This window comes from Oncorhynchus nerka, linkage group LG13 (genome assembly GCF_034236695.1).
Source record: "Oncorhynchus nerka isolate Pitt River linkage group LG13, Oner_Uvic_2.0, whole genome shotgun sequence".
Lineage (NCBI taxonomy): Eukaryota > Metazoa > Chordata > Actinopteri > Salmoniformes > Salmonidae > Oncorhynchus > Oncorhynchus nerka.
In genome coordinates, this window is record NC_088408.1 from 73,940,782 (window position 1) to 73,963,964 (window position 23,183).

The 23,183-nt window shown below is 43.1% G+C and overlaps 1 protein-coding gene across 4 annotated transcripts; it reads right to left on the minus strand.

Annotated features, from left to right (window-relative positions):
* Nucleotides 1-4,188: 4,188 nt before the first annotated feature.
* Nucleotides 4,189-23,088, minus strand: LOC115140105 (RNA-binding protein EWS-like). 4 transcript variants are annotated; one of them, XM_065026672.1, is made up of 16 exons: nt 23,061-23,088; nt 14,475-14,511; nt 14,268-14,319; nt 13,948-14,080; nt 13,119-13,314; nt 11,982-12,241; nt 11,702-11,867; nt 9,075-9,112; nt 7,691-7,723; nt 7,378-7,493; nt 6,237-6,366; nt 5,947-6,066; nt 5,602-5,734; nt 5,419-5,504; nt 4,651-4,903; nt 4,189-4,553 (listed from the first exon to the last, which is right to left on the minus strand). In XM_065026672.1, the coding sequence occupies exons 1-16, from the start codon at nt 23,071-23,073 to the stop codon at nt 4,517-4,519; spliced, it is 1,803 nt and encodes a 600-aa protein (XP_064882744.1). In that variant the 5' UTR covers nt 23,074-23,088; the 3' UTR covers nt 4,189-4,516. The 4 variants fall into 4 exon arrangements, with proteins under 4 accessions (XP_064882744.1, XP_064882743.1, XP_029534074.1 ...); XM_065026671.1 differs by having other exon boundaries at nt 11,982-12,247; XM_029678214.2 differs by lacking the exon at nt 23,061-23,088 and adding an exon at nt 15,255-15,320.
* Between the last annotated feature and the right edge of the window lie 95 nt (nt 23,089-23,183).

Genomic DNA, 23,183 nt, shown 5'->3' on the forward strand with positions numbered 1-23,183 from the left:
TGTGTTGGGCTAATTATTTTAGCTGTGGTTCATTATGTAGAATTGAAAGCTGAATGTAAAACCGGGTGAGGAGGAGAAAGCAGTATAAGGGAAGTCATCTCTACCAATGATGTAATCCGTCCCTCAGACGAGCATGTGCATTAAGCATTCTGGGGAAATCAGTGAGATATATATCTATTACACACACACATACATACACACACGGACACCCATTCAAATGAGTGGATTCGGCTATTTTAAACACACCCGTTGCTGACAAATGTATAAAATCGAGCACACAGCCATGAAATCTCTATAGACAAACATAGGCAGTTGAATGGCCTTACTGAAGAGCTCAGTGACTTTCAAGTGGCACAGTCATAGGATGTCACCTTTCCCTTAAGTCAGGTCATCAAATTTCTGCCATGCTAGAGCTCCCCCTGTCAACTGTAAGTGGTTTTATTGTGAAGTTGAAACCTCTAGGAGAAACAACAGCTTATCCTCGAAGTGGTGGGCCACATAAGTTCACAGAACGGGGCCACAGAGTGCGTAAAAATCGTCTGTCCTCGGTTGCAACACTCACTACCGAGTTCAAAACTGCCTCTGGAAGCAACATCAGCACAATAACTGTTCGTCGGGAGCTTCATGAAATGGGTTTCCATGGCCAAGCAGCCACACACAAGCCTAAGATCACCATGCGCAATGCCAAGCATTGGCTGAAGTGGTGTAAAGCTCGTCGTCATTGGACTCCGGAGCAGTGGAAACTCATTCTCTGGAGTGATGAATCACACTTCACCATCTCGGAGTCCGACAGAGTAATTTGTGTTTGGGAGATGCGAGAACACCACTACCTGCCCCAATGCATAGTGCCAACTGTAAAGTTTGGTGGAGGGGGAATAATGGTTTGGTCTAGGCCCCTTCGTTCCAGTGAAGGGAAATCAACACTACAGCATACAATGACATTCTAGATCATTCTGTGCTTCCAACTTTGTGGCAATAGTTTGACAATGCCCCTGTGCACAAAGCGAGATCCATACAGAAATGGTTTATCGAGATTGGTGTGGAAGAACTTGACTGGCCTGCACAGAGCCTTGACCTCAACCCCATTGAGCACTTTTGGGATGAATTGGAACGCCGACTGCGAACCAGGCCTAATCAACCAACATCAGTGCCCGACCTCGATTAATGCTTGTGGCTGAATGGAAGCAAGTTCCTGCAGCAATGTTCCAACATCTAGTGGCAAGCCTTCCCAGAAGAGTGGAGGCTATTATAGCAGTAAGTAACCTCCATAATAATGCCCATAATTTCGGAATGAGATGTTTGTCGAGCAGGTATCCACATACACATCCATCAGACGAAGTGTCAGGGCAGGGGAAAAAAGTTCCTTCCCAAGTTGCATCTCAATATAGAAGACCTATAGTATTGTTCGCTCTGTGTCAATATGAAATAAGCCTAGTAGTTACACTTTGATACCTAGCCTGTTTATATTCAAACTTCATTTTGGATTCCCACTGCTATTCCAGTTCACAGGCAGAGCCAGACAAGCACTGTCTGAAACAACAGCTGCACCATTCTTGTCTCTGCACATGCTGCTCTGCTGTTATGTGATGATTTGAATTTCAGTATGGAAAAAGGAGGGCCTTGTTTTGATTTGAAAAATACAGTTGTTTCTTTAAGAGAGAGAGGGTGGTGGAGGGAGGGAGGGAGGGAGAAAGAGACTGGTGGGATGACATCATTTTCTGGGCTGGGATGAATCAGCTTTTCTGTGACACAGACAACCGTGCTCAGTTCCCCAGCATGAGCAACTGGCTCCCAGTCATCAGAGAGAACTCTCATCAGCTGTGACCGGACTTCACCCGCACACAAAACACTGGGCTTTGCTCTTTAACTGGAAATGAGACATTTGAGAAGTTAGGGCTGGAGCATTTAGAGCATTCATATTTCATTTGATAACCAGGACACCGTACAACAAAGTACAATGAATGCACCCTGTCTGTGATGTCAAAAGTGATTACAGGTATACAAACAGACTGGATTATAAAAGCAGACCCAACTGTTAAATTTAAACAAAGCTCAGTTCATTCTCATTGGGAAGTGAAGAGTGATTAACAAAAGTGCTCTGAGAATGTCTGGACATATGCTGAACAGATGCATTAAGAAATGTGGTATAAGTCACAGCCAGGGGAGGCTGACATCTGGTTAATAACATCCATTGCCTCTTGATATGATTGAGAGGTTTCTCAAACAACGAAAATAACTTGCAAAGACGTCATCGCAATTCTGTAAAAAAGCCTGAAGGCAGTCGGTCTATTCTCACCAGCAAATGTACAATTTAGTTCAGTCATTTTTGACCAAGTACCTCTTCATTCACTAGTCATTATACAGTTAATTCGGGAAGTAGTCAGACCTCAACTTTTACCACATTGTTAAAAATGAGGCTAATGTAACAATGTGTAAATAGTTTTCCCTCAATCTACACACAATACCCCATAATGACAAAGCAAAAATATTTAGAAATGTTTGGGAATGTATACATTTTTTAAATTTTTATTTTAGATGTCATAAGTATTCAGACCCTTTACTCAGTACTTTGTTGAAACACCTTTGGCAGTGATTACAGCCTCGAGTCTTCTTGTATGAATTTACAAGCTGGGCGTACCTGTATTTGGGGAGTTTCTCCTATTCTTCTCTGCAAATCCTCTCAAGCGGTCAGGTTGGATGGGGAGCGTCGCTGCACTTCTATATTCAGGTCTCTCCAGAGATGTTAGATCAGGTTCAAGTCCGGACTCAGGCTGGCCCACTCAAGGACATTGAGACTTGTCCCGAAGCCACTCCTGCGTTGTCTTGGCTGTGTGCTTAGGGTCGTTGTCCAGTCTAAGGTCCTGAGCACTCTGGAGCAGGTTTTAATCAAAGATGTCTCTGTACTTTTTTCTGTTCATCTTTCCCTCGATCCTGGCTAGTCTCCCAGTCCCTGCCTCTGAAAAACATCCCCACAGAATGATGCTGCCTTCACCGTAGGGATGGTGCCAGGTTTCCTCCAGATGTAACACTTGGCATTCAGGCCAGAGTTCAATCTTGGTTTCATCAGACCAGAGAATCATGTTTCTCATGGTCTGAGTCCTTTAGGTGGCTTTTGGCAAACTCCAAGTGGGCTGTCATATGCCTTTTACTGAAGAGTGGCTTGCATCTGGCCACTCTACCATAAAGGCCTGATTGGTGGAGTGCTGCAGAGATGGGAGAACCTTCCAGGACAATCATCTCCACAGAAGAACTCTGGCGCTCTGTCATTGACCATCAGGTTCTTGGTCACCTCCCTGACCAAGGCACTTCTCCCCCGATTGCGCAGTTTGGCCGGGTTGCCAGCTCTTTTTGTGGTTCCAAACTTCTTCCATTTAAGAACGATGGAGGCCACTGTGTTCTTGGGTACCTTCAATGCTGCAGACATTTTTTGGTACCCTTCCCCAGACCTGTGCCTCGACACAATCCTGTCTGAGGTCTACGGACAATTCCTTTGACCTAACGGCTTGGTTTTTGCTGACAAGCTGTCAAAGGTGGGACCTTATACAGACAGGTGTGTGCTTTTTCAAATAATGTCCAATTTACCACAGGTGGGACTCCAATCAAGTTGTAGAAACACCAAGGATAATCAATGGAAACAGGACACACCTGATCCCAATTTCAAGTCCCATACCAATTGGTCAGAGTACTTATCTAAATAAGGCTTTGTTTATTTGCAATACTTTAAAATGTTCTACAAATCTTTTCGCTTTGTCATTATGGGGTATTGGTATTCTGTGTAGATATTATTTATTTAATCAATTTTAGAATAAGGCTGTAATGTCATCAAAATATGGAGAAAGGGGTCCAAATACTTTCCGAATGCACTGTATATGATTACAAATGCAACATGAAGTGTCACAGACCAGTTATATATCCTCTATGGCTTAGTGGCTGTCAGAGGACTTCTCTATATCTTTAGCAAAGTTCTTGGGAAATTGGATGCATCTATCATGCTGGTATTGTTGCAAAGCTGCAGACTACATAGTGCCTCCTTGTGGACAATTCATGAAGAGAAACCTGCTGAAGGAGCAGAGCTGTCAAATACTGTATAATTCCTACCACTCTAGAACAATTAAATGTAAATGCAAACAGTCAACCAATCACGATGCCTCATAACAGCAATGGATCTGAACTTCTCTTAGCATCAAATAGGAGTGGAAATTTTATTTTCAAAATGGTTCATTACACAACTGTGGGAAGGAAAAGCAATTACAATTAAAAAATAAACGTGTCATGTTTTACAACACACTGTCCAAAAAAATCAGTCTGTACATCTAAGAAATGCAAAAATAAACGTGCACAAGTCAAAATAACAACCAAGGGTAAACAAAACTAAAAACAAAACATTTAACTAGGAGTTGAATGAAACTGCAGAGTATTTCAAAAGCAGTTATATAACCATTTATAATATGGAATCATAAATTAAAATTTTCATTTTAAAAATCTAATCCTGCGTCAGATGGAACATTGCTTTCTTTTAGTAGGGTCGGTCTCTGCGTTCCTGGCGATGGTCCCTATGAGAGGAAAAAACTATTTAGTGTCTAACAAACATGCATTAAGTAAGCAAATAATATTTGAGTATGATGAAAGCAGTCCAACATATCCCCTTACCTCATATCCATCTTGCCTGGGGGCCCGCCCATTCCTCCTCTCCCCATTCCTCTTCCTCTGTCCATCGGTGGTCCTCCCCTGCTACCCCCCCGGAATCCCCCTCGGTCCATTCCACCACGCCCTCTGAAGCCACCGCCACGGTCACCTCCCCATCCTCCACGGAAGCCACCAGGACCACCGGGCCCTCCTGGTCCGCCACGGTCCATCCCTCTGCCCCCACGCATCCCCATGCCACCCCTGCCTCGCTCACCACCTGAACAAAACCACACAAGGCCCAGTTTAGCTTGCCACCACAGACTATTGTAGACATATTGTATGCTACACAGTGTAGATCACTGTTGATATAATTTGGGCTGCTGGTAATGATAGTACCAGGAAATTCCAAACGTCCAAAGACAACTGAACTTCATATCATGGAGTACTTCACAGGGAGGGAAATATGACTACTAAACATAAGTGGCAGTCCAAGTGAACACAGAACAAGTCCTCCAATGCCAAAACGTTTCATTACAGTGAGCTGACTGCTGCACATAGATGATTTCATGTTTCCCCAGAGTTGACACGAATCAAGTACAACTGCTAAGCATGGACCCGAAGTCAAGGTGATAAACCGGTTTGATTTGTCTGTTTACATTTCAAGCATTAAGATATATGAAATAGGAATCAGCCCGTGTTGCTCAAATAACACTTATAATGATTCCTGTCTATTCCTGTCTAGTTATGAATCAGGCCCTGACAATAGCGCTGCTGTGCCGGTGAGAGCCGTACCTGAAGGGGGCCCAAAGCCCTCTGGTTTGGGAGCTTTGCACTGGTTACACTCCATCCTCCAGGAAAAGTTCTGGTTGCCACAGCCCCTGAGAAAGACAACCACTCAGTCAGTACACCGTATACACAAAAACTGTACATTTAAAAAAGGGGAAAGGGAAAATACATTTTTCTTGAGGTACTTACTGGCTGGGGCACTCCCAGTCTCCAGCTCTCTGCTGTATGTTGCCACCCGGGCCCCCTGGTCCACCTCTGCCCATGCCACGTGGTCCACCTCGTGGGACAAAACCTCCACGCTCCCCTCCACGGCCCATCATGCCTAACACCACACACCAGAGGTAGTTTCAGTATTTCACTTAAATGGTCATGGCAACGTGGGACAATACCTTCTTGTTCAAAACTGAAAATATCTAACACCACACACCAGAGGTAGTTTCAGTATTTCACTTAAATGGTCATGGCAACGTGGGACAATACCTTCTTGTTCAAAACTGAAAATATAAGTCCCACAAAAGAAAGTTAGACATTTACCTCCAGGTCCTCCACGGCCCATCATGTCACCCCTCATGGGCATGCCCCCTCTCATCCCACCCATCATGGGCTTACGGCGAGCCATGGACACCTTCAGCCTCTTTCCCTGGTACTCTTTCCCTGTGGAGATCATGAACAGAAGGAAACAGGAATAAATAGAAAATGGAGAGAGGCTTGGGTTACTGGCCATTTCTTGTATTCTACAGTACATTTATGCATTAATCTGGACAGTTCAAGGGTAACATCAGAGAATAGGCTGATGTAGGTTTAACAGGGCCAGTGAGACTAACCATCGAAGTACTCCACAGCAGCTTTGGCACAGACAGGCTCCTCGTAGGACAGAGTGGCGTCTCCCTTAGGCTTCCCTGAATCATTGTCTGTGTAGATGTTGATGGCAGGCTTGCCCAACCGCCGGTTCATCTGAACATTAACAGAGGAATGAATCACTCAAATCAAACTACCACACCATTGACAACTATCTGCAGCTGTATTTTTATTTTTTTATAGCATTTCTTTAACTGTTCAATCCTCCAATTAAAATGAGAACAATACAAGAGATTAGCAGTCTCCATTTATAAAAGCATTCTTTGGGAAAGACTAAAGGAATGCCGTGTTTCCCCTATTTATTAATGCCGTGGCGGCAACGGTTGTGAAAGGGGCAGGGCACAACTTGAATCTGTCCGGAATTGGCAGCCGAGAGCAAAATGTGCCTTTTCTTAGACAATTTCCTGCAGTTCTATACATTTCTCTGTGGAACTGAGAATTCTGTAGTGTGAAAGATAATTTTCTACAATTCTCTGCATTTTGCTTAAATATTATTAAACATCCAATGGGGACCCCAATCGGGGCCCCCGGGCATGTACCTTGCGTCAGTAATCGTAATTTACACTGTTTTTCCATCTCAAATTATACTTTTTTAATTTAAAAAAAGTGTGGTTTTAATTTATTAGGATCCATTTGAGACATCTAGTCTTACTGGGGTCTGAACACATAACGAAAAGAGACAGAAGAATTTACATACATTTACAAACATTAACATGTAGTGTATGTGTACATACACACAACAAGTATGGGAGAGAGGCATTGATTGTGCTGTGAGGTGTTCCTGTTTTTTGAAACCAGGTTCTGTTCACTTGTTATATGATAGTAGGGAGTTGCATGCACTCATGGCTCTCTATAATACTATACGTTTCATTGAATTTGTTCCGGACCTGGGGACTGTGAAAAGACCCCTGGTGACATGTCTGGTGGGGTAAGTGTGTGTGTAAGTTGACTATGCGAACAATTTAGACTTTTAAAGAGACACATTTGTGGCAACAATTTAGCAGTTGAGGTATACCGATGCTAGGTGAATACAGGGGAACAAATGGAATGTATGAGACCTAATACAGGTTTAAATTGAAATTATTTAGTTTCAGAGCATATCCTCACCCTTATAGGTCCAGGGTGTTTGAAGAAAACAGCCATCTCCTCCAGAGTTGCGCTTTCCGTGAGTCCTGTGATGTAGATGGTGCTGTTCTCAGAGTCATCCTGCTCCTCAGGGCGCCCTGAACAGACAGAACTACGGTTTAAAACAAGCCTGAACACACTGCCACTATACTGTCCTTCACGTCAGATTCATAGCATACGCCATTAGGTAAAGCCACTTCAAGATGAACGCAACAAAGGCTTTCAGGTGGATGCAATACTGCCAAATCAGTAAGATAAACGCTGAAAGTTTGATGGTCAGTTGGTGTCTACTTACCCATGTCACGCTCTGCCCCGTTGTTCATGGGTCCTGTTGTCCACCAGGCAAGGTAGAGAAAAAGGCAAAGAAAAGTCAGTTTGTGCCACTCAAGTCCACTGCTGAAGAGAATTTGAAGTGACAACCCAGACACACTCCTCCAAAAACACAGGTGTCAGACATTTGGGAAAATTGAAAATGGTACTGTGGTAAACCATGTTCCCCTCTTAAGTGGAATACTCAGTAACCAGTATATTAGGAGTCCGCCCCATTCACAAAAATGGTTTGCTCCTACAAGACAGTGAGTCACGTGGCCGTAGCTTGCTATATAAAGCAAAGAGCAATTCAGTTACTGCTCGGTTGAACGTTAGAAATGTGCAAAACGAGTGACTTAAGAGACTGACCGTGGTATGATCATAGGTGTCAGGTGCACCGGCACCTCAGAAACGGCCGGCATATTGGGCTTTTCACGCACGAGTGTCTAGGGTTTACCGAAATTGGTATGACAACTAAACAAACATTGGCGGCAGTCACGTGAGCAAAAACAGCTTGTTGAGGTCGATGGAGAATGGCAAGAATCATGCAAGCTGACAGGCATGCCACAAACAGGCAAATAACCCAGTACAACAGTGGTTTGCAGAACAGCATCTTGGAACACACAACTAGTGAGTCCTTGTCACGGCTGGGCTATAGCAGGAGACGACCACACATTGCCAGGTCTGACCCAACCCAGTTCCTGTTGAATCATGCTAATGGCAGTCAGGATTGTGTGTAAATCAACATGAGGCCATAGCCCCAGCCTGCCTGCCGTCAAGAGTACATGCTTGTGCCAGTTGTCGTGAATGTTTTCCTGGCACACATTAGGTCCCTTGATACTGAGCAAAGTTTCCCTGGCCCGAAGAATACAGGCATTTCTGGAGGCAAAGGGGCGTACTAGATGGGTGTACCTAATAAACTGGCAACTGAGTGTATATTAATAATGATGTAAAATAAAACCTCAGACCCTTCCGTATAAAAATGTGTGCCATAAGAAAAGTTCTTATGCCACCACAGTCCCAAAAAATACCAGGAGTTTGCTCCATGAAATTGTAAATGCAAAACCATTTTTCCAAACCCGACACGTTTCTTAGCAGCAGGCATTTGTCATTAACTTGTCATTGTAAAATAAGTACCTTGCTTTTCAAGGTTACCTTAAGCAGTGAGTGATAAACCAAAATGAGTTAAAAGTACCCCTTTCCTCTATTTCCATCCATCCTAATAGACACCTATATAGATATTTGGCTACCCAAAAAAAACGCTACACACACACACGTAATGTAAGGGCTTAGGTAAATGCTCAGAGCGTACATGCTCTAGTAGGTAAAGGTCTGGAGTGGACTAGCCAGTGTAATACTCGTTAACTTACCACCAGGCTTATTGAAGCCACCTCTGTCTCCGGCGACGCTATGGGGGAATAAATGGAGATATGAAGGCGATTTCCCTTTTATCAGCCACTTCCATGTCTGGAGCCTCGTGGCTCGTTTGGGGAGGTTGACGGACACAGTTCTGACTAGCTCGTTTAACAACCCCCCCCAACATGCCTATACAGTCTATGCAATCCAGTGAATTGGGAATTAAGGTATTAACAGCAACTACGTGGCATGACTCCTTTACTAAATGGCTTCTTAATGACAGCATTCAATAGCAGATACTGGATAGTTTGGAGGTAGCCAAGGGGTGCTAAATCTGTTACGTTTGGGAAATATGGGACAGAATCCCAGGTATTTGTTACAAAGGAAAACGATTTCAGATGCATTCCATATGTAGACAAGTAAAGGCTAAATGTCTAGCCTGGAGATAATACAATGCTTAGAAGATCACATATTTAACTGTAAATGTATGTCCACTTTACAGCTGAAGCAACCAGCTAAAAAAAACATTTCTTTATTTAAGTGGTCAAATGCAATGGATCTGAAATATTACAAACAGGTGATAGCCACCTTGGGGAGGAAAAAAATAAAAATAAATCCATGTACATTTTACAAAGATGATTTGAAGTTACACAATTCTAATACAGAATTTAATTTGACCAAGTTACAATGTTAAGCTGTAAAAGTAATAAGTTACATTTGTATAGTATAATTTGAGTTTCCCAGCACGCTTTAGACAGCACCATCCTCATCTCTTGGATTTAAGGCAGAACCCAAATCTCTGTTGTTTTAACCCCTTTGTTGTTTAAGATGCTGGCTCTTTAGTGAGTACAGGCACTTTATAGAATAAAGCTGGGTTTACATGGCTCTCACTGTGTTACCTGTAGCGTAAATGTGACAAAGCATGTTAAAAAAGGTGTTCATTTGATTAAACAAAACATTTGTAATCCAAAACACATTTCAAAAACACACATAAGGGGGTGGTTTTCCAGACAGATTAAGCCTAGTCCAAAGGCTAAAAAGCATTGTCAGCATTCTTTTCAGGAGACTAGGCTGAATCTGAGTCTGGGAAACCGGACCCAAAACATTTTGAACAAAAAACTATCCTGTATGAAAGTAAATGAATGAGTAACATATGGATGAGAAGCTACATTTCTAGACTACTTTAACCAATGTCAGCTGAGAGCTAGGGTTGTGATATATACGTTCAACTTTAAAACAGGGCTAATTCAATAACATTATCTAATTGAGGTAAAAAAAAATGTGACATGTAATTAATCAAATATTGTGCTGTTGGCAGAGCAGTATTATTCACTTTGAGGATCCTTTTAGGGCACACACACAGCCATGTACTGAATAACCTATTACTGTAATATAAGCCTAGGGCAAAACACAATTGAACACGATAGGAGTCTGGTGTGACCTAGTGAACATGTGATCCGTTTTTTCTTATTACAGGAATATTACCGTGAGCTGTCTGATACTCAATCGACTCAAACTCGAGGTCCTATATCATAATGCTGAGAAAGCTTGAACTAAACATGAAAGGCTACAGGTGGCAAGTACAGTACCAACAACCTATAAGGGGGATAACTTTGGTTCTGCATGGATGTGCCCTGAAGAATTGTATTTTATCGGTTTTCCCAACAAACAAAAATCCTCAAATGTGCATTGACCTCAACTTAATATGCAAAAAAATGTATTAGAATAAGTAATCAAAGCATCTTGCTTATTAAACAAAAAGTTATTTTAAAAGACCTTCCTCACGGGCCATGAGCCAAAAATGGTCCCTTAAATGGCCAGAAATGTTGTCCAGAAATTACCTCATTGGACAGAAAGGGGCACACCTCCCAACACCAATGTGAAAAAATATTGTATTTTATTGCAAAGGTTTGCTAGCTTAAAGATAAGAACTTTGTGGTCTGAAGAAGCAAGTCATATATTAATGTGAAATAATACCTTTATATAAACAATAGTCAACACAAGCCAAAACCTAAAATTATCAGTTAATTTAACTAAACTTCCATAGTGCATACTCTCAAATACTGTACCTTCTGGATCAGCTTTTTAAAAGGAAAACCAGAGGATGGAATAAATACCCATGAAAATGATACGTTCTTAAACCATCTTAAAATGTATTTAACATCAAAGCAATAATTTTAGAAGGTGAGGTGTGCCCACAGCAGTGAACCTGTGAAGCCTTGTGAATAGATTTACCATAATCAATGCTATGGATGATATGCTGTGGTACAGCAACAAAGGATATCTGATTGAATAGTTTACGAGTCCAGCTCTCTGTTCACTCGTCAGTCCCAACTCTTTGATTCATGAACACATATTCCCTTCTTACCTTTGGCCACTATGGCAGGGCTGAGAGTTAGTACTCATTTATGGAGGGTCCCTTCATCTAACTTTCTATAGGCATTATATCTTTAATTTTACAAAAAAGTGAACAGTTTGACTTCCCCCACTAATACATTTGTTGTCTGTCATCCTTTTATAGGGTTATATCTCAGGGGCCCAACTTACGTTTTAGGGAAACTTCAGACTCAGCCCTGCTCTGCCTTGACGAAGCACTTGTAAGAGTGGATGGTTAAGTTAAGCAATAAGGAGTCTCACTTACCCCATGCCTCCACGGCCCATGCCCCCACGGCCCCGGCCACCGTGCATCATGCCGCCCCTGTCATAGCCATCCCTGGGAGGACCACGGCTCTCCCCTGACCCTGGGAACCCAGCAGGCTCAGAGCCAGAGTAGCCAGAGCTGCCTCTGCCCTCCTGCCCATAGTTATCTACAGAATAGCATAACAACAAGGTTAGGGGAAAAGGAGGGAAAATCACATGACTATGACAATAAATAGCAGGTAGGCATGGGTGTTGAAATAGCAGGAGACTGATGCTCTTACTATAATGGCTTGACTGGTTGTAACCACTTTGAGGTCCGCTCTGTTGTCCATACTGGCTGGCTGCAGGCTGCCCATAGGAACCCGAGGCCTGAGGGGGATAGCCCGCAGCAGGAGCCTGTTGCTGCGGTGGGGGCTGCTGGTATCCACTCTGCTGCTGCCCATAGCCTCCCTGCTGGGCCTGGTACCCACTCTGCGGTGCGGCATATCCCCCTGGCTGAGAGTAGCTGCTCTGGCTGTAGCCAGCGGGCTGGCTGCTGGCACTGTAACTAAAGTGATTAGGGACAGGCAGGGATTGAACAGGTCAAAGAGCGCTACATAACTATCTCTCCCGGGTGGCGGAGTGGTCTAAGGCACTGCATCGCAGTGCTAGCTGTGCCACGAAAGATTCTGGATTCGAGCTCAGGCTGTCGCAGCCGGCCGCGACCGGGAGGCCCATGGGGTGACGCACAATTGGCCTAGCGTCGTCCAGGTTAGGGAGGGTTTGGCCGGCAGGGATATCCTTGTCTCATCTCACTAGCGACTCCTGTGGCGGGCCGGGCGCAGTGCACGCTGACCAGGTCGTCAGGTGTACGGTGTTTCCTCCGACACATTGGTGCGGCTGGCTTCCGGGTTGGATGTCCGTTGTGTCAAGAAGCAGTGCGGCTAGGTTGGGTTGTGTTTCAGAGGGCGCATGGCTCTTGACCTACGCCTCTCCCGAGTCTGTACTGGAGTTGCAGCGATGAGACAAGACTGTAACTACTACCAATTGGATACCACGAAATTGGGGAGAAAAAAAAACGCTCTACACAATAGATGGTTCTTATAAGTTACCAGCTGCAACTTGTCTTCTAATGTGAACAATCATTAACAAAATATTGTGTAACTGCACAACGACCTCCATTACACCCAGATGGATTTACTACAAAGCAGAATCAATTAGTTCAGCAACCAGAAATAACTACTGATTTTATGATTAATTAAAATAGGTAAACTTAGATGTCTATTAGTTTGTTCAATCAATTAGAACATGTCCATTTCAAACAACTTTATATAAAATTTAAAAAACTTATCTGAATATTTTTGCAAGTTAGATGGCCAACTCCTTGATCCTGCTTTGTAATATACCCTTAGTTCTTAATGTAACACTAGTTAGCCTACCTCTGAGGTGCAGTGGAGGCAGGCTGCTGACTGTAGCCAGCGTAGGCAGACTGGGCTGCATAGCCTGGCTGGGATGCATAGGTTGGCTGAGAGGCAGCGGGGGCAGCAGCAGCAGCGCTCTCATATCCACTGGCTCCATAGCCCGCGGCGGGCTGGGAGTAGGCATGGGCACTGGGCTGGGCAGCAGGGTACCCAGCTGTGGACAAAGAGGAGATGGTTTAACTAAAACACTTTAGATGGATAATTCCAGGCACACACTGTTGGGATTTTAGACCAGAGGCTGAACTACCCAAATGAATGAAGCAATCTGTTGCTTATTTGGATCACTCCATACCCAGGACTTCAAAAACAAAAGTGCCCATGAGGAGAACTAATTAAGAATATTATGGAACAGAAAACCATTGTGTGATTAAGAGTATTAGAATAAGTGTTAGTCCCTTGATAATATTATTTATCTATCGTCTTGTATCACTAACATGTCTTGTTACAATTATGATTCAGGATGAGTACATACAATGTAAAAGAAATCTAGCATGTCCAGGGTTCATCTAGTCTACTAACAATACTACAGTCTACTACATTTGATTCTAAATACAGTATATTATATGGATCACTCCATCAAGGCATTGAAGACTTGAAATGGATGGAGATGCATGAAAGGGAATCTGTGTCAAACCTGTTTTACTCCCAGCTGGAACGTGATAGCAATAGAGGAGAAAATGTTCACATTACACGAGGTCAATAGTTAGAGTCATTTGATGGACAATTCTCACTCCCGCCCCCCCAAAAAATACAGTTGACCAAACATTTTGGTCTCTCTGGAACTGACCTGATGCTGGTTGCCCATAGGAGGAACCATACTGCTGCTGTGTATAGCCACCAGCAGAGGGTGCTGCCTGAGGGTAACCGGTCTCAGCTGCAGCTGGTTGGGCATAGGACCCATATGCTTGCTGGCTATAACCCTGTTGAAATACAAAAGGCCATAAGCTATTAGTCTATAGAAGAATAAGTCTGCTTTCCCAAGGTACAAGTTTTCCTGTGCTTTAGTTCAAGCAGTATGCAAACATGTCATGAGATCTGGGCATAATGTGGGTCACTGACCATTATTCCAGTTTGAATAATTTATAAATTACTTCTAATAAAACTCACCTGGGCAGATTGTCCATAGGCCTGTGAGGGCTGAGCAGCATAGGATCCATACCTGCAGGGACACAAGAGCATTCAATCATACAGTACCCATCTCTGATGTTGGCGACTTAGTAAATCATAATGAATGTACCTAATTACACAAAACACCCATCCCACTGCATTGATTTGAAAAGTCTGGTAGCACAATACCCATGTAGAAAGACTTACCCCTGCTGGGCACTGGCCTGGTTGTAGGAACTGTAATCTTTAAAAGAAATTAACAAAATAAATTACTAGCCTAGGCTTAACTTTCAGCAACAGTCCTAGTATCAAATTCAGTTTGGGACTCGTGAGATGGAACTGCTCGACAATAATACCGTGTAAACCTTTTGCATTGCCAACAACGGCACACAATGGAAAGTATTTCAAGTTCAACAGACCTTGAAAATAAAAAAGCACAACTGCAATTCCCTCTAAGCAAGGTCCGACTAGAGGCCGTTTCCCGGCGTTGTGTAGTGGAGGACATCCCGCTTGCATAACTACCGTAGCTAACGTTTCTTCTTTTTTTTTTAACTAGCCACACGTTTCAATTTGCAGACAAAGAAACGACGTGCGGCTAGATTAGCAAGGCCGCATGACCAACGGAATTGCATACGCACAGGCACGAATTAACAAAGCAGATAAACGTGTGTGGTGAATTTGTACCCTTCGCCCGGCATCGTGGCTAGTTAGGGCCTACTGCCCTAGATTCTAGCTAAGCTAGCTACAGTAGTAAACTGTGGTCAATTCACCAAACTGGTCAATTCGACTGGCTAACTACCAACGTTAGCTAGCTTAATAGCTAGCTACCGACTACTGTACAGATTTAAACGTTCGCATTAGATTTGAATGTTGGATAATAAAATTGATGTAACTATGCAGAATTACATATAACTTTCTTTTGATATGCAACAATAAGTAATGTATTCGTGCAAAATCAGATAATAAAAGACCGTTAACGAAACCCACCAGGAGCTGACGCCATCTTCGTTTCTTCGTTTAGTCAGAGAATGGCGCATGCGCGTAAAAGTAGACGAGCCTCTGGCAAAGATGTTCGGTAAGCGCTATCCTGGATACTAGGGATGTCCCTACCCCAAACCCCAACCTTAACAATAACCGTTACCTAGCCCTAACCTTAACCGTTACTTTAAAAACGCACTATGTAGTAACCGTTCCGGCATTTCCTGGTTGCTAAAATTCTATTAGTTCGCGCTCAACGTGATCAAGACAAAGGAGATGATCGTGGACTACATGAAAAGGGCTCCTGAGTGGCACAGCGGTCTAAGGCACTGCATTTCAGTGTAAGACTGGTCAATATCGTCCTTGGTTCGAATTTAGGCTGTGATTGGGTGTCGTATAGGGCGATGCACAATTGGCCCAGCGTCATCCAGGTTTGGCCGTGGTAGGCCGTCATTGTAAATACGAATTTGTTTTTAACTGACTTGCCTAGTTTAAATAAAGGTCAAATTTAAATTAAAACTTAAAAAGTTTGACTTTAAATAAGTAAAAGTTGAGTTAGGTAAAAAAAATAAAAGTAACAAATAATTAAACAGCAGCAGTAAAATAACAATAGCGAGGCTATATAAAGGGGGTACAGGTACAGAGTCAATGTGTGGGGGCACCGGTTAGTCAAGGTAATTGAGGTGACATGTAGGTAAAGTTAAAGTGACTATGCACAGATAATAAACAGAGAGTAGCAGCGTAAAAGAGGGGTCTGTGTAGCCCTTTGATTAGCTGTTCAGGAGTCTTATGGCTGGGGGTAGAAGCTGTAAGAAGCCTTTTGGACCTAGACTCTGGTACCACTTGCCCTGCGGTAGCAGAGGGAGCAGTCCATGACTAGGGTGGCTGGAGTCTTTGGCAATTTTTAGGGCCTTCCTCTGAAACCCCCTGGTGGTATAGAGGTCTTTGATGGCAGGAAGCTTGGCCCCAGTGATGTACTGGGCCGTATGCACTACCCTCTGTAGTGCCTTGCGGTCGGAGGCCGAGCAGTTGTCATACCAGGCAGTGATGCAACCAGTCACAATGCTCCCAATGGCGCAGCTGTAGAACCTTTTGAGGATCTGAGGACCCATGCCAAATCTTTTCAGTCTCCTGAGGGGGAATAGGCTTTGTCGTGCCCTCTTCACGACTGTCATAGTGTGTTTGGACAATAACAGTTTGATGCTGATGTGGACACCAAGGAACTTGAAGCTCTCAACCTGCTCCATTTCAGCCCTGTCGATGAGATTGGGGGCGTGCTTGGTCCTCCTTTTCCCGTAGTCCACAATTATCTCTTTTGTCTTGATCACGTTGAGCAAGGGGTTGTTGTCCTGGCACCACACGGCCAGGTCTTTGACCTCCTCCATATAGGCTGTCTCATCGTTGTTGGTGATCAGGCCTACCACTGTTGTATCATCGGCAAACTTGATGATGGTGTTGGAGTGGTGCCTGGCCGTGCAGTCATGAATGAACAGAGAGTACAGGAGGGGACTGAGCATGCACCCCTGAGGGGCCCCCGTGTTGAGGATCAGCGTGGTGGATGTGTTGTTACCTACCCTTACCACCTGAAGGTGGCCCGTCAGGAAGTCCAGGATCCTGTTGCAGAGGGATGTGTTTAGTCCCAGGGTCCTTAACTGAGTGATGAGCTTTGAGGGCACTATGGTGTTGAACGTTGAGCTGTAGTCAATGAATAGCATTCTCACATAGGTTTTCTTTTGTCCATGTGGGAAAGGGCAGTTTTGAGTGCAATAAAGATTGCATCATCTGTGGATCTGTTGGGGTGGTATGCAAATTGGAATGGGTCTAGGGTTTCTGGGATAATGGTGTTGATGTGAGCCATGACCAGCCTTTCAAAGCACTTCATGGCTACAGACGTGAGGGCTACGGGTCGGTAGTCATTTAGGCAGGTTACCTTTGTGTTCTTGGGCACAGGGACTATGGTGGTCTGCTTGAAACATCATGGTATTACAGACTGAGTCAGGGAGAGGTTTAAAATGTCAGTGAAGACACTTCCCAGTTGGTCAGTGCATGCTCGGAGTACACGTCCTGGTAATCCGTCTGGCCTTGCGGCCTTGTGAATGTTGACCTATTTAAAGGTCTTACTCACATCGGCTACGGAGAGCGTGATCACACACTCATCTGGAACAGCTGATGCTCACATGCATGTTTCAGTGTTACTTGCCTCGAAGTGAGCATATAAGTAATTTAGCTCGTCTGGTAGGCTCATGTCACTGGGCAGCTCGCAGCTGTGCATCCCTTTTTAGTCTGTAATAGTTTGCAAGCCTTGCCACATCCGAAGATCGTCGGAGCTGGTGTAGTACAATTCAATCTTAGTCCTATTTTGATGCTTTGCCTGTTTGATGGTTCATTGGAGAGCATAGCGGGATTTCTTATAAGCTTCAGGGTTAGAGTCCCGCTCCTTGTTGCCTGTAATCCATGGCTCCTGACTAATGTGTACCCCCCCCCCCGCACATTGATTCGGGGCCCCCTGTATATAGCCTCGTTATTGTTATTTTATATTTACCTTTAAAAAATGTTTACTTCAGTTTATTTAGTAAATATTTTCTTAACTCTTGTTTTTCTTAAAACCTTATTGTTGGTTAAGGGCTTGTCAGTAAGTATTTCACAGTAAGGTCTACTACACCTGTTGTAAGTCGCTCTGGATAAGAGCGTCTGCGAAATGACTTAAATGTAAATGTAAATGTTGTATTTGGCGCATGTGACCAATACAAATGTCAGTTTATGTGTGAAAATAAGCAAGTGTAGTGTAGAGAATCATTGTACCATCTAAATCACAGGAAGTTGGTGGCACCTTATTTTGGGAGGACGGGCTAGTGGTAATGGCTGGAGCGGAATCGGCTGAATGGTATCAAATTACATTCACTCTGTTCCAGACATTATTAAAAGCTATCCTCCCCTCAGCAGCCTCTATAAATCTAAACCAAAGTTAAATATATTTTCCATATTCAAATTTTTTTTTTTTCAGTTGTTTGAAGCTGGTGTACAAAACAAAAAGTAAAAGACAATAAAACTACACGTTTCTGCATAATGCTGTGCTCAAAACAACTGATAAACTTAAATTATGTATTAAAACATTCTTTATGTATTTTGGTGGAACATTAAGAATCATCATGTATTATTATCATCATTATTATTATTATTATGATGATCATACTTGATTATAATTATATGATGTAGCCTATATGTAATTATATAGCTTTTAAATAAAACAAAATTAACTCAATCCTATCAGCTCAACATTCTCAATAATACACTCTAATGGACATTTTGTAGAATGAAACCAGAAACACCTTACCCCTCAACAATTTCAATGACTGTTTTATTGTCACCAGAGTCAAATACAGCAAAATCAACCAAAATCAAATCAAATCTAAATGTATTTGTCACATGCGCCGAATACAACAGGTGTAGACCTTACTGTGAAATGTTTACTTACAAGCCCTTAACCTACAACGCAGTTTTAATGAAAATAAGAGTTAAGAAAATATTTACTAAATAAACTAGTAAAACTTTAAAATACAAAAAGTAACAAATTAAAATAACAATAATGACTCTATATACAGGGGGTAACAGTACTTAGTTAATGTGCGGGGGTACAAGTTAGGAATATAGCTAGTTTTAATTTTTTATGTTGGTGAGGTAATATGTTGGTGAGTAAAATGCAGCTGTGCTAGCTTTTTCTATCTAGCAAGCTAGCTGATTGCAGATTTTAGGAATATGAAATTTAACATTTGATCCTATTTAGAAAATGGATTTCTGTTAAGAGAACATTTATTTAATAATTCCCCCAAATATTTTTTCTGCATTAAAATTGCCCAGGGGAGTGTTCCAGTTTGACAGTAACAGGCTGTCCCAGTTTGACAGTAACTTTAGGCTATTGGCATACTGGGACACTCTCAAAATGTAAATATTCTAAAAAGGTGAGAGTAGTAAGAAAACCCACTTACAGTCATTTTGATTTACAATTACATCCCATTACAAATATGTTGTAATGATGCACCGAATATCCTTTGTTGGTTTTGTATAACCTTAACATTATTTACCTCAGAGACACGTGTCTTTACACGGGATACCACGCCCACGTCACATCCACTGTGAACCCCTTTCTTTTCCTATACATCCTACAAATATTGTATACCAAACACATTTCAGGAAGTGCACTTTAAAATTCTAAAGGAGCTAAATAAATAAATAAATACAGTAGGGGGAGAGGTAGTGGTTTGGGCTAAATTATAGATGGGCTATGTACAGGTGCAGTAATCTGTGAGCTGCTCTGACAGCTGGTGCTTAAAGCTAGTGTGGGAGATGTGTTTCCAATTTCAGAGATTTTTGTAGTTCGTTCCAGTCATTGGCAGCAGAGAACTGGAAGGAGAGGCGGCCAAAGGAAGAATTGGTTTTGGGGGTGACCAGAGAGATATACCTGCTGGAGCGCATGCTACAGGTGGGTGCTGCTATGGTGAGCAGCGAGCTGAGATAAGGGGGACTTTACCTAGCAGGGTCTTGTAGTTGACCTGGAGCCAGTGAGTTTGGCAACGAGTATGAAGCGAGGGCCAGCCAACGAGACCGTACAGGTCGCAGTGGTGGGTAGTATATGGGGCTTTGGTGACAAAACGGATTGCACTGTGATAGACTGCATCCAATTTATTGAGTACGGTATTGGAGGCTATTTTGTAAATGACATCGCCGAAGTCCAGGATCGGTAGGATGGTCAGTTTTACAAGGGTATGTTTGGCAGCATGAGTGAAGGATGCTTTGTTGCGAAATAGGAAGCCAATTCTAGATTTAACTTTGGATTGGAGATGTTTGATGTGAGTCTGGAAGGAGAGTTTATAGTCTAACCAGACACCTAGGTATTTTTAGTTGTCCACATATTCTAAGTCAGAACCGTCCAGAGTAGTGATGTTGGACGGGCGGGCAGGTGCAGGCAGGGATCGGTTGAAGAGCATGCATTTAGTTTTACTTGTATTTAAGAGCAGTTGGAGGCCACGGAAGGAGAGTTGTATGGCATTGAAGCTCATCTGGAGGGTTGTTAACAAGTGTCCAAAGAAGGGCCAGAAGTATACAGAATGGTGTCGTCTGCGTAGAGGTGGATCAGAGACTCACCAGCAGCAAGAGCGACATCATTGATGTATACAGAGAAGAGAGTCGGTCCAGGAATTGAACCCTGTGGCACCCCCATAGAGACTGACAGAGGCCCTATCAGAGAAGTAGTTGGTGAACCAGGCGAGGCAATCATTTGAGAAACCAAGGCTATCGAGTCTGCCAATGAGGATGTGGTGATTGACAGAGTCGAAAGCCTTGTCCAGGTCAATGAATACGGCTGCACAGTATTGTTTCTTATCGATGGCGGTTAAGATATTGTTTAGGTCCTTGAGCGTGGCTGAGGTGCACCCATGACCAGCTCTGAAACCAGATGGCATAGCGGAGAAGGTATGGTGGGATTCGAAATGGTCGGTAATCTGTTTGTTGACTTGGCTTTCGAAGTCCTTAGAAAGGCAGGGTAGGATAGATATAGGTCTGTAGAAGTTTGGGTTAAGAGTGTCCCCCCCTTTGAAGAGGGGGATGACTGCAGCTGCTTTCCAATCTTTGGGAATCTCAGATGACATGGAAGAGAGGTTGAACAGGCTAGTAATAGGGGTTGCAACAATTTTGGCAGATAATTTTAGAAAGAAATGGTCCAGATTGTCTAGCCCGGCTGATTTGTATGGGTCCAGATTTTGCAGCTCTTTCAGAACATCAGCTGACTGGATTTGGGACAGGGAGAAATGGGAAAGGCTTGGGCGAGTTGCTGTGGGGGGTGCAGTGCTGTTGACCGGGGTAGGGGTAGCCAGGTGGAAAGCAGCCATAGAAAAATACTTATTAAAATTCTCAATTATGGTGGATTTATCGGTGGTGACAGTGTTTCCTATCCTCAGTGCAGTGGGCAGCTGGGAGGAGGTGTTCTTATTCTCCATGGACTTTACAGTGTCCCAGAACTTTTTTGAGTTTGTGTTGCAGGAAGCAAATTTCTGCTTGGAAAAATTGGCTTTGGCTTTTCTAACTGCCTGTGTATATTGGTTTCTACCTTCCCTGAAAAGTTGCATATCACGGGGGCTTTTCGATGCTAATGCAGAACGCCATAGGATGTTTTTGTGTTGGTTAAGGGCAGTCAGGTCTGGAGAGAACCAAGGGCTATATCTGTTCCTGGTTCTAAATGTCTTGAATGGGACATGCTTATTTAAGATGGTGAAGAAGGCATTTTTTTTAAATAACCAGGCATCCTCTACTGACGGGATGAGATCAATATCCTTCCAGGATAGCCCAGCCAGGTCGATTAAAAAGGCCTGCTCGCTGAAGTGTTTCAGGGAGCGTTTGACAGTGATGAGTGGAGGTCGTTTGACCACTGACCCATTACGGATGCAGGCAATGAGGCAGTGATCGCTGAGATCTTGGTTGAAAACAGCAGAGGTGTATTTAGAGGGCAAGTTGGTTAGGATGATATCTATGAGGGTTCCTGTGTTTACGGCTTTGGGGTGGTACCTGGTAGGTTAATTTATCATTTGTGTGAGATTGAGGGCATCGAGCTTAGATTGTAGGATGGCTGGGGTGTTAAGCATGTTCCAGTTTAGGTTGCCTAGCAGCACGACCTCTGAAGATAGATGGGGGGCAATCAGTTCACATATGGTGTCCAGAGCACAGCTGGGGGCAGAGGGTGGTCTATAGCAGGCGGCAACGGTGAGAGACTTGTTTTTAGAGAGGTGGATTTTTAAAAGTAGAAGTTCAAATTGTTTGGGTACAGACCTGGATAGTAGGACAGAACTCTGCAGGCTATCTTTGCAGTAGATTGCAACACCGCCCCCTTTGGCAGTTATATCTTGTGTGAAAATGTTGTAGTTCAGAATTTTTGGTGGTCTTCCTATACCAGGATTCAGACACGGCTAGAACATCCGGGATGGCAGAGTGTGCTAAAGCAGTGAATAAAACAAACGTAGGGAAGAGGCTTCTAATGTTAACATGCATGAAACCAAGGCTATTACGGTTACAGAAGTCATCAAAAGAGAGCGCCTGGGGAATAGGAGTGGAGCTAGGCACTGCATAGATATCCTATATCCAAGATATCCTAAACCTGTGTTAACCTCAGACCTTATTTTCGGCGTTTATGCCCAAACCCTACTTTGCAACCCAACCTATTCTTTCCCAATTAATTGTCCCCATAGAAATGACTGAACGAATCGTTTTTTGTGTTTTTAAGACCGACTAGAAGGTTTTCACTAGTTACCACAGTCACAAAGTCAAAATGGTCTATATCGAAAAAAAAATCATGAAAACAAAAACGTTTTTCCCTTAATTTAAGGTTAGGCATACGTTTAGCAGTGTGGGTAGGGCTAGGTTTGAAATCTGATTTTAATCAAATACATTGTAGAAATAAGGGGGGTATGACTTTGTGGCTGTGGTAATCCACTGAGATATGGCGCAATCTGTGTCTCCGGCATACACCATATTTCAGTGGGTACCAACACATTTACAAAATCAGGGTGCAGAAACATTTCATGAATCAAATCATTACAGAAACACCCCACAAATATTTTCCGTATGTAGTCAATTATAATAACTCGATTTAATAGGAGGTTTTACGTTAAGGTAGTCGTGAATGAACTCGTCCAAGAACGTAAACAGGAAGTGTTGATACATTGCAAAGTGGCACATTTTCTATCGGCTAAGGAAATACTTGAGTGTTCATGATTTATGAATTTTAACACGAAAAACTAAATACTGAATGTCATTGAAGTAACTTACACTTATTGTACATCTTTCGACCCTTGGACAAACACACTTGGACAAGTAGGAATCCTCTCGCTGCTATCATGCTCGCTTTCTGATACGTCGTGCAATCTTGTTTTGAATATTGTCAGTCAGTTA